The following is a 12105-nucleotide window of genomic DNA, read 5'->3' as shown; positions in this document are numbered from 1 at the left end:
GTGAAGCATGGAGGTGGAAACATCATTATTTGGGGATGCTTTTCTGCAAAGGGGACAGGATGACTGCACCGTATTGAGGGGAGGATGGATGGGGCCATGTATCGCGAGATCTTGGCCAACAACCTCCTTCCCTCAGTAAGAGCATTGAAGATGGGTCGTGGCTGGGTCTTCCAGCATGACAATGACCCGAAACACACAGCCAGGGCAACTAAGGAGTGGCTCCGTAAGAAGCATCTCAAGGTCCTGGAGTGGCCTAGCCAGTCTCCAGACCTGAACCCAATAGAACATCTTTGGAGGGAGCTGAAAGTCCATATTGTCCAGCGACAGCCCCGAAACCTGAAGGATCTGGAGAAGGTCTGTATGGAGGAGTGGGCCAAAATCCCTGCTGCAGTGTGTGCAAACCTGGTCAAGACCTACAGGAAACGTATGATGATGGCAGGCGAGGTGAGTAGTCATGCTGTACTTCGCTCCGCAGGTAATATGACACATTACATTACAATGGAACGATTTGATTAGTGTAATGTTAGCTAGCTACATAGTTGTATTTGTATCAAAGATAAAGGTGTAGTATAGAGAAACTATCGAGGTTAGCTAGCCAGCTACATTCGTTCACAGCGACGCCGTTTTTCAAAGAAAGTCAACACCGCAGCCATTGCTAGCTAGCCAACACTACCAGCTAGCAGTACTGTAGTAACTAAATACAATATCCTTTTAGCCAGCTACATTCGTTCGCAGCGACGCCGTTTTTCAAACAAAGTCAACACCGCAGCCATTGCTAGCTAGCCAACGCTACCAGCTAGCAGTACTGTAGCAACTAAATACAATATAATTTTAGCCAGCTACATTCGTTCGCAGTTAGTCTATTCCTAGAAACATTGAACCGCTGTAGTTTACAACAATTATAATTTCTAAAGTGGAAGTTGGGAGAGTTATTTTCGGGTGTTTCAGAGAACCAATTATAGTTTCTGAGGTGGAAGTTGGGAGAGTTATATTTGGGAGTTGTGGTGAGGGAGGCCCCGCTCTCTCCTTTCCCAGATGTTTAGTTCATTTCATTCCGATCTCCTCTGCATTATTGTAGCCATTTGCTGCAGCCTGTCAACTATGCCTCTGCCTATCCCTGTTCTCTCCTCTCCGCACAGGCTACACAAACGCCTCACACCGCGTGGCTGCTGCCTCTCTAACCTGGTGGTCCCTGCACGCACCACCCACCTGGAGTTCCAGGTCTCAGGCAGCCTCTGGAACTGCCGTCTGCTGCCAACAAGGCAGAGTTCATCCCAGCCTATGCTACCCTCCAGTCCCTCGACTTCTTGGCGCTGACGGAAACATGGATTACCACTGGAAAACACTGCTACTCCTACTGCTCTCTCCTCGTCTGACCATGTGTTCTCGCATACCCCGAGAGCATCTGGTCAGCGGGGTGGTGGCACAGGAATCTCATCTCTCCCAAGTGGACATTCTCAATTTTTCCCTAACCCATCTGTCTATCTCCTCATTTGAATTCCATGCTGTCACAGTCACTAGCCCATTTAAGCTTAATATCCTTGTCATCTATCGCCCTCCAGGTTCCCTTGGAGAGTTCATCAATGAGCTTGACGCCTTGATAAGTTCCTTTCCTGAGGATGGCTCACCCCTCACAGTTCTGGGGGATTTCAACCTCCCTACGTCTACATTTGACTCATTTCTCTCTGCCTCCTTCTTTCCACTCCTCTCCTCTTTTGACCTCACCCTCTCACCGTCCCCCCTACTCACAAGGCAGGCAATACGCTTGACCTCATCTTTACTAGATGCTGTTCTTCTACTAATCTCACTGCAACTCCCCTCCATGTCTCCGACCACTACTTTTGTATCCTTTTCTATCTCGCTCTCCTCCAACACTACTCACTCTGCCCCTACACAGATGGTAATGCGCCGCCGCAACCTTCGCTTCTCTCTCTCCCGCTACTCTCTCCTCTTCCATCCTATCATCTCTTCCCTCTGCTCAATCCTTCTCCCTCCAATCTCCTGATTCTGCCTCCTCAACCCTCCTCTCTTCCCTTTCTGCATCCTTTGACTCTCTATGTCCCCTATCCTCCCGGCCGGCTCGGTCCTCCCCTCCAGCTCCGTGGCTTGATGACTCATTGCGAGCTCACAGAACAGAGCTCCGGGCAGCTGAGCGGAAACGAAGAAAACTAGACTCCCCTGCGGACCCGGCATCTTTTCACTCCCTCCTCTCTACATTTTCTTCATCTGTTTCTGCTGCTAAGGCCACTTTCTACCACTCTAAATTCCAAGCATCTGCCTCTAACCCTAGGAAGCTCTTTGCCACATTCTCCTCCCCTGCTGAATCCCCCCCTCCTCCCTCTCTGTGGATGACTTCGTCAACCACTTTGAAAAGAAGGTTGACGACATCCGATCCTCGTTTGTTAAGTCAAATGACACTGCTGGTCCTGCTCACACTGCCCTACCCTATGCTTTGACTTCTTTCTCCCCTCTCTCTCCAGATAAAATCTTGCGACTTGTGACTGCAGGCCGCCCAACAACCTGCCCGCTTGACCCTATCCCCTCCTCTCTTCTCCAGACCATCTCCGGTGACCTTCTCCCCTACCTCACCTTGCTGATCAACTCATCCTTGACCGCTGGCCATGTCCCTTCCATCTTCAAGAGAGCGAGAGTTGCACCCCTTCTCAAAAAACCAACACTCGATCCCTTCTTTCTTTTCTTTCCAAAACTATTGAGCGTGCCGTCTTTAGCCAACTCTCTTGCTATCTCTCTCAGAATTCTTGATCCAAACCAGTCAGGTTTCAAGACTGGTCATTCAACTGAGACTGCTCTTCTCTGTGTCACGGAGGCTCTCCGCACTGCTAAAGCTAACTCTCTCTCCTCTGCTCTTGTCCTTCTAGACCTGTCTGCTGCCTTTGATACTGTGAACCATCAGATCCTCCTCTCCACCCTCTCCGAGCTGGGCATCTCCGGCGCGGCTCACTCTTGGATTGCGTCCTACCTGACCGGTCGCTCCTACCAAGTGGCGTGGCGAGAAGCTGTCTCCGCACCACGTGCTCTCACCACTGGTGTCCCCAGGGCTCGGTTCTCAGGCCCTCTCCTATTCTCGCTATACACCAAGTCACTTGGCTCTGTCATATCCTCACATGGCCTCTCCTATCATTGCAACGCTGACGATACACAACTAATCTTCTCCTTTCCCCCTTCTGATAACCAGGTGGCGAATCGCATCTCTGCATGTCTGGCAGACATATCAGTATGGATGACGGATCACCACCTCAAGCTGAACCTTGGCAAGACGGAGCTGCTCTTCCTCCCGGGGAAGGACTGCCCGTTCCATGATCTCGCCATCACGGTTGACAACTCCGTTGTGTCCTCCTCCCAGAGTGCGAAGAGCCTTGGCGTGACCCTGGACAACACCCTGTCGTTCTCCGCTAACATCAAGGCGGTGACCCGATCCTGTAGGTTCATGCTCTACAACATTCGGAGAGTACGACCCTGCCTTACACAGGAAGCGGCACAGGTCCTAATCCAGGCACTTGTCATCTCCCGTCTGGATTACTGCAACTCGCTGTTGGCTGGGCTCCCTGCCTGTGCCATTAAACCCCTACAACTCATCCAGAATGCCGCAGCCCGTCTGGTGTTCAACCTTCCCAAGTTATCTCACGTCACCCCGCTCCTCCGCACACTCCACTGGCTTCCAGTTGAAGCTCGCATCTGTTACAAGACCATGGTGCTTGCCTATGGAGCTGTGAGGGAACGGCACCTCCGCACTTCCGGCTCTGATCAGTCCCTACACCCAAACGAGGGCATTGCGTTCATCCACCTCTGGCCTGCTGGCTCCCTTCCTCTGCGGAAGCATAGTTCCCGCTCAGCCCAGTCAAAACTGTTCGCTGCTCTGGCACCACAATGGTGGAACAAGCTCCCTCACGACGCCAGGACAGCGGAGTCACTCACCACCTTCCGGAGACATTTGAAACCCCACCTCTTTAAGGAATACCTGGGATAGGATAAAGTAATCCTTCAACCCACCCCCCCCAAAAAATAAAAAAAAATAAAAAAATTGTAAAGTGGTTATCCCACTGGCTATAAGGTGAATGCACCAATTTGTAAGTCGCTCTGGATAAGAGCGTCTGCTAAATGACGTAAATGTAAATGTAAATCTCTGTAATTGCAAACAAAGGTTTCTGTACCAAATATTAAGTTCTGCTTTTCTGATGTATCAAATACTTATGTCATGCAATACAATGCAAATTAATTACTTAAACATCATACAATGTGATTTTCTAGATCATGTACAGACCTCTACATGCTTTGTAAGTAGGAAAACCTGCAAAATCGGCAGTGTATCAAATAATTGTTCTCCCCACTGTATATATTTTTTAATTGCAGCTGCATTTTTAAAACAGCCTATCACTCTAATATTGTTGCTTTAAATCAGTGCATGCATGAGCACTCTCTCGCAGTCTTTCTCTCTCTCTCCTGTTCTAGATTTATATATAGCCCTATATATAGATGTCCTAGCCTACCTCTTTCAGGTAATTCATAAAATTCAGTATTAGCCTTATATTTAGCTAATTAATTATGGGTTATGCATAATATATTTCTAATTTACAGTGCCCTCCACTAATATTGGCACCCTTGGTAAATATGAGCAAAATGGGCTGTGAAAAAAAATATTTTTTATTGTTTATCCTCTTGGTCTTTCATTCAAAATATTCAGAAAAATCTAACCTTTAATTCAAGTAAAATAATTGAAAGAAAAATAAATGCTTATCATAAAAAAAATATATTTCTCAAATATATGTGTGCCACAATTATTGGCAGCCCTTCATTCAATGCTTTGTGCAACCTCCCTTTGCCAAGATAACAGCTCTGAGTCTTTTTTGGCCACTCGAACCATCCTCCTCACTGTGCGTGGGGTCAATATAGACACACGTCCTCTTCCAGGCCGATTGTTAACATCTCCAGTTGCTTTAAACTTGCCCTGATAGTGAAAATGGGCATTTTCAACCATTGAGCTATTTTCGTATAGCCATTTCCTGATTTGTGCAGCTCAACAACCTTTTGTCGCACATCATTACTGTATTCTCGGGTCTTTCCCATTGTGATGGATGACTTTGGGAACTTGGCCTGTGTGTCACCTCATATTTATACTCCAGTGAAACAGGAAGTCATGGCTTACCACTTAAGTGTTCCTAATCACTCAGGAGAACTTAAAAACATAAAATATGAATGGGAATATACTTCAGTTACATTTTACTCATAATCATTTCTATGGGTGCCAATAATTGTGGCACACATGTTTAGGTGAAAAATATTTGTTTTATTTTTCTTTCAATTATTTTACTTGAATTAAAGGTTAGATTTTTGTGAATATTTTTAATGAAAGACCAAGAGGACAAACAATAAATAAAAAAATTCCACAGCCCGTTTTGGTCATATTTACCAAGGGTGCCAATATTAGTGGAGGTCACTGTATAGCCTCTGTCTCTTGCGCAATACGCACACACCTGTGCTCTGCTGGCCTCTCTTCTTAAAAATGCTCCTTAGCTCTTGGAGTCCCATGCAGGAAAAGCTAGACTAGAATAGCTTGCTGGAATTTTTGTTGTTGTTGCATTTCTTATACCAATAGACTATATGAAGAGGGACTCAAGCATAGCCGCGGGAAGTAGGGGTGCTGCAGCAACCCCTGAAAAAATAAATAAATAAATAAAACATGTTTTATACAAAAGTAGTGCAGTGGGCCTTTACTAGTATTAGCGGACCAATATAGACTTCTGTAGCCCAGGCCCAAAAAAAATTCAGCACCTCCGCTTTGGCAAAAAAGGTAGTTGTATAATTAAGAACAGTATCTTGCAGGATTCAATGGTTGAAATTGTAAGAGTTGTTGCCCTGTCCCTTTCTCTGTGATTGTCATTCTAATGGAATCCAGAAATAACAAAACCCTGTTCTCAAACATTTACATCAAAAGGTGCAAAGTTATGGGCAAATAAAATATTTTCCTTGATCAAATAGCATGGAAATCAACCACTTTTTGTGCAGTATTAATTTACCATCCTTAGAAACAAATTAATGTAAAAGGTTTGGACACACCTACTCATTCAAGGGTTTTTCTTTATTTGTACTATTTTTTACATTGTAGAATAATAGTGAAGACATCAAAATGCATATTGAAATAACACATGGAATCATGTAGTAACAAAAAAAGTATTAAACAAATCAATATATATTCTATATTTGAGATTCTTCAAATAGCCACCCTTTGACAGCATTGCACACTCTTGGCATTCTCTCAACCAGCTTCACCTGGAATGCTTTTCCAACAGTCTTGAAGGAGGTCCCACATATGCTGAGCACTTGTTGGCTGCTTTTCCTTCACTCTGCCGTCCGACTTATCCCAAACCATCTCAATTGGGTTGGGGGATTGTGGAGGCCAGGTCATCTGATGCAGCACTCCATCACTCTCCTTCTTGGTAAAATAGCCCTTACACAATCCCCCAACCCAATTGAAAAACAAATGATAGTCCCACTAAGCCCAAACCAGATGGGATGCCATATCGCTGCAGAATGCTGTGGTAGCCATGCTGGTTTAGTGTGCCTTGAATTCTAAATAAATCACAGACAGTGTCACCAGCAAAGCATCCCCACATCATAACACCGCCTCCTCCATGCTTTACGGTGGGAACTACACATGCGGAGATCGTCCGTTCACCCACACCGCGTCTCACAAAGACATGGTGGTTGGAACCAAAAATCTCAAATTTGGACTCCAGACCAAAGGACACATTTCCACCGGTCTAATGTCCATTGCTCGTCTTTCTTGGCCCAAGCAGGTCTCTTCTTCTTATTGGTGTCCTTTAGTAGTGGTTTCTTTGCAGCAATTCGACCATGAAGGCCTGATTCACACAGTCCCCTCCGAACAGTTGATGTTGAGATGTGTCTGTTACTTGAACTCTGTGAAGCATTTATTTGGCCTGCAATTTCTGAGGCTGGTAACTCTAATGAACTTATCCTATGCAGCAGAGGTAACTCTGGGTCTTCCATTCCTGTGGCGGTCCTCATGAGAGTCAGTTTCATCATAGCGTTTGATGGTTTTTGCGACTGCACTTGAAGAAAATGTCAAAGTTCTTGAAATGTTCCGTATTGTCTGACCTTCATGTCTTAAAGTAATGATGGACTGTCGTTTCTCTTTGCTTATTTGAGCTGTTCTTGCCATAATATGGACTTGGTCTTTTACCAAATAGGGCTATCTTCTGTATACCCCCCCTGTATGCCAAGAGTGTGCAAAGCTGTCATCAAGGCAAAGGGTGGCTATTTGAAGAATCTGAAATATAAAATATAATATATTATAACACTTTTTTGGTTACTACATGATTCCATATGTGTTATTTCATAGTTTTGATGTCTTCACTGTTATTCTACAATGTAAAATTTTTTAAAAATAAAGAAAAACCCTTGAATGAGTAGGGGTGTTCAAACTTTTGACTGGTAGTGTAAATGTACATTACTGTATTGTACATAGGCTGGTCATCTATGTTTGTACCTGTAGACTTTCCATCACCATGAAGAAAAACAATGCACAGTACAGTAATTGAGTACATTGAGACATCAAGTGTTTGTGATGATGTGATGATGTGGCTCAGTTGGTAGAGCATGACACTTGCAATGCTAGGGTTGTGGGTTCTATTCCCACGGGGGACCAGTACGAGAAAGTATGAAAATGTATGCATTCACTACTGTAAGTTGCTCTGCACACGAGTGTCTACTAAAATGGAAAAGGAATGAATAGACCATTTCAGTTTTCACATAGAAATAAGTTGCATTTGAAAAGTATTTCAAGAAACTGGAAAACATACTGTACATCAAGCAAGTATTTCAATATTCCACAAGTATTATCAGATTAACTGTTTTGTACAGATAATTATCAGACTCAAGTTACAAATGCTGGTAAACACTCCAATACATTTTGTTATTTTTTTCTCTCACAAAAGTAGTGCACTGGGCCTTTACTAGTCCTGTATTAGGGAACCCATATAGAAGTCTTCGGAGCAGCATTTATTTCTTTTGCTTCCCCCTCGGCAATAAAATCATAGCACCCCCACCCCCACCCCCATCCCGCGGCTAGGAACTCAAGCTCTTGTTTGCTGAATGTTTAATAGCCTACAGCAGCCAATAGAACTCACTGGTAGTTTGAAAGAAGAGCGAATACGCGATGGCGGTAGGATATAGCAGTTATTTATTCAGATCCATAACCATTCAATCTTCGTGAAGAGAAGTGAAAGACTTCTGCATCTAATTCTAGTCCTATATTATTCAAGGATGACATTATACAAATAGATCATATTATATTTCTAAACGTATATTAAATTCGCTAGTCTATACTTGTAACTTTGTAGGCTGCATGTGCTGCACCAGAATCGCATGTTCTCTTCCTGCTTTATCATGGTTTGAACGATGTGCGTAATTCCAGTCCATATAATACAGTATAATACAATACAGTACAGTAATACAGTCCACACTCAAAAAGATTAGCCTACTTGAGCTAGTTTCATTTATTTACCCAAGAGAGCATATAGCTAGCTACATCTATGGGCTTTTATGTTTTTGTCGTGCATAATGTGCAGTAGCCTATACCATACAGTGGCTTGCGAAAGTATTCACCCCCCTTGGCATTTTTCCTATTTTGTTGCCTTACAACCTGGAATTAAAATGGATTTTTGGGGGGTTTGTATCATTTGATTTACACAACATGCCTACCACTTTGAAGATGCAAAATAATTTGTTTTGTGAAACAAACAAGAAATAAGACCAAAAAAAAGAACTTGAGCGTGCATAACTATTCACCCCCCCAAAGTCAATACTTTGTAGAGCCACCTTTTGCAGCAATTACAGCTGCAAGTCTCTTGGGGTATGTCTTTATAAGCTTGGCACATCTAGCCACTGGGATTTTTGCCTATTCTTCAAGGCAAAACTGCAATCTTTAAGTCATACCACAGATTCTCAATTGGATTGAGGTCTGGGCTTCGACTAGGCCATTCCAAGATATTTAAACGTTTCCCCTTAAACCACTCGAGTGTTGCTTTAGCAGTATGCTTAGGGTCTTTGTCCTGTGGAAGGAGAACCTCCGTCCCAGTCTCAAATCTCTGGAAGACTGAAACAGGTTTCCCTCAAGAATTTCCCTGTATTTAGCGCCATCCATCATTCCTTCAATTCTGACCAGTTTCCCAGTCCCTGCCGATGAAAAACATCCCCACAGCATGATGCTGCCACCACCATGCTTCACTGTGGGGATGGTGTTCTCGGGGTGATGAGAGGTGTTGTGTTTGCGCCAGACATAGCGTTTTCCTTGATGGCCAAAAAGCTCAATTTTAGTCTCATCTGACCAAAGAACCTTCTTCCATATGTTTGGGGAGTCTCCCACATGCCTTTTGGCGAACACCAAACGTGTTTGCTTATTTTTTTCTTTAAGCAATGGCTTTTTTCTGGCCACTCTTCCGTAAAGCCCAGCTCTGTGGAGTGTACGGCTTAAAGTTGTCCTATGGACAGATACTCCAATCTTCGCTGTGGAGCTTTACAGCTCCTTCAGGGTTATCTTTGGTCTCTTTGTTGCCTCTGATTAATGCCCTCCTTGCCTGGGCCGTGAGTTTTGGTGGGCGGCCCTCTCTTGGCAGGTTTTTTGTGGTGCCATATTCTTTCCATTTTTTAATTAATGGATTTAAATGGTGCTCCGTGTGGTGTCTTTAAAGTTTCTGATATTTTTTTATAACCCAACCCTGATCTGTACTTCTCCACAACTTTGTCCCTGACCTGTTTGGAGAGCTCCTTGGTCTTCATGGTGCCGCTTGCTTGGTGGTGCCCCTTGCTTAGTGGTGTTGCAGACTCTGGGACTTTCAGAACAGGTGTATATATACTGAGATCATGTGACAGATCATGTGACACTTAGATTGCACACAGGTGGACTTTATTTAACTAATTATGTGACTTCTGAAGGTAATTGGTTGCACCAGATCTTATTTAGGGGCTTCATAGAAAAGGGGGTGAATACATATGCACACACCACTTTTCCGTTATTTATTTTTCAGAATTCTTTGAAACAAGTTATTTTTTTCATTTCACATCACCAATTTGGACTATTTTGTGTATGTCCATTACATGAAATCCAAATAGAAATCCATTTAAATTACAGGTTGTAATGCAACAAAATATGAAAAACACCAAGGGGGATGAATACTTTTGCAAGGCACTGTATATGTAGCCTATTGGATAACGGCACAATCATTTGGCCTTTTTTGGGCTTGGGCTTTTTTGGGCTTGGGCTCATTAAATGTCTTTAGTTTAGGGCTCATAGAATGTATTTAATGTATGCTCATCAGGCTCAGGTAGCATCAGGCTTGAATTTTTGATCAAAGCTCTAATCACATCCAGACATAGGCCTATTTATATGCTTTTGAATGACACCGGGTTACCCGGGAGAAAAGTGATTTATTCTCAGATTGAACATTTGTAAAATATTCAACCCTAGCAGTGACACTTACCCTTACACTCCTCTGGTGTGAGTCCATCCAGGATCTTTATATTGTCCAGCGCGATGTGTCCTGTGCTCCTGTCTCCCACTCCCTCAATCACCACCTAGGAACAACAACACAAACACAAAGGTGAAATACTGTGTATTACTTTTGACTAGGGCACATATAGTTAATTAATAGTGCACTACTATACATAGGGAATAGGGTGCCATTTGGAACGTAACCTAGGTCTAAGAGTTTCATAACATAGGTCTAAGAAGCTCGTAACTTAGGCCTAAAAGGGTGAGGCCTAAGAGCCTTCTGAAGTTTGTAATTTCCACTTAAACATTTCAGACGATACAAAACACTGTATCAACCCCCCAGAAAATGTCCATTAATTAACTTGGACGCCTGATGAAGACCTAAGGGTCAAAACGTTATGTCAATAAAATCACCTGGGAGCATGAACAACATTGTCCAGCGTTTTCCTTTTTTTATTTTATTTTTTATTCATTATATTACATATAATAATTCACATTTCTTGTTGCTGAAGGATTATTTTCCTGCTGGAGCAAACTGGCTCAAATTAAGATCCTACATCTGTAGGTCTAAGAGGCTTGTAACCTAGCCTAGTGCTTTACCTCATAGGGTATGCTGGAGTGGGGCACCAACAGTCGTCCCTCCCTCCATCGGCTGCCCTGGTGTCCACTGACGGTCCAGAGCAGTGCCTCTGCCCGCCCCTCCTCTGTCTCTCTCCTCTGTTTGATGTGCAGGGTGCCAGCGTGCTCCCCGAACATGTGGTACCAGAAGGACACACACAGGTCGGCGTCCGGGGCGGTTACAGGCAGGCTGGCTAGGCGTGCCACCCTCTCCTCCATCCTCTCCTCCACCACCACCCCCACCAACGCCACCTCCTCTACCTCTGTCTCCTCCTCCTCCTGCTCCTCCTGCTCCTCCTCCTCCTCCTCCATTTCGGTCTCAGCAGCCAGCTGCATGTAGATGAAGTTCCCTGGAACTCCTGTAGAGGGCAGTAAGAGGCAAGCTAAGAGACAAGCTAAGTATTAGCTGAGTCCATGTTCATTGTGTTAGTCCTTATTTACTACAGTGTGTGCGCTGTGTGTGTGTGTGTATGTATGCAATCTGTGTGTGTGTGTGTGTGCACTCTGTTCTCTTCTCCTCCCACCCACCTGTGTGGTCCAGGTTGGGCCCTTTGTGGACGGTGGGGGCCCCGCTGGTCTGAATCATCCACTCAGCACCAGTATCCTTCTCCAGTGTCCAGCCACAGAACGACGGGTTGTCCGCCCAGCCAAAGTCACAAGCAAACCACAGGTACTCTGGAAAAGAGGTCAACCTTGTAAGTAACCACACTCGTTTCCTCTGGCTGAGTGTAACTATTCTACACAATGTGAAAAGAGAGTGAGGTAAGGAAGTGAATACATGTAATTTCTAATTTCCTTATAACAATTTAAAATTCCACTACCATGAAAATACTTTTGGACAGCTGAAGCAAGCATACCATTTTTCTTAAGGAAAAATTAAATGTTTTGTTTCCTTACAGTCTCTTGAAGGCACTCAAACTTAGATACAGTATTTCATATTTGACAAAAGACAGATTCAC

General features: G+C 44.1%; 1 protein-coding gene across 2 annotated transcripts in view; it reads right to left on the bottom strand.

Annotated features, from left to right (window-relative positions):
- Positions 1 to 12105, bottom strand: part of LOC121580867 (neuropilin-1a) — a 74219-nt gene that overhangs the window by 7962 nt on the left and 54152 nt on the right. Inside the window, exons 14-16 of one of the 2 annotated variants that reach the window (XM_041895981.1) lie at positions 11675 to 11821; positions 11129 to 11529; positions 10518 to 10611 (exon numbers count right to left, since the gene is read on the bottom strand). In XM_041895981.1, coding sequence (XP_041751915.1) covers positions 10518 to 10611; positions 11129 to 11529; positions 11675 to 11821 — 642 coding nt within the window. The remainder of the gene's footprint in view (positions 1 to 10517; positions 10612 to 11128; positions 11530 to 11674; positions 11822 to 12105) is intronic. The other variant, XM_041895982.1, reaches the window with a different exon arrangement.

This window comes from Coregonus clupeaformis, chromosome 14 (genome assembly GCF_020615455.1).
Source record: "Coregonus clupeaformis isolate EN_2021a chromosome 14, ASM2061545v1, whole genome shotgun sequence".
Classification (NCBI taxonomy): domain Eukaryota; kingdom Metazoa; phylum Chordata; class Actinopteri; order Salmoniformes; family Salmonidae; genus Coregonus; species Coregonus clupeaformis.
Note: the sequence above shows the minus strand (reverse complement) of the source record. Positions and strands in the feature narration are given on the sequence as shown.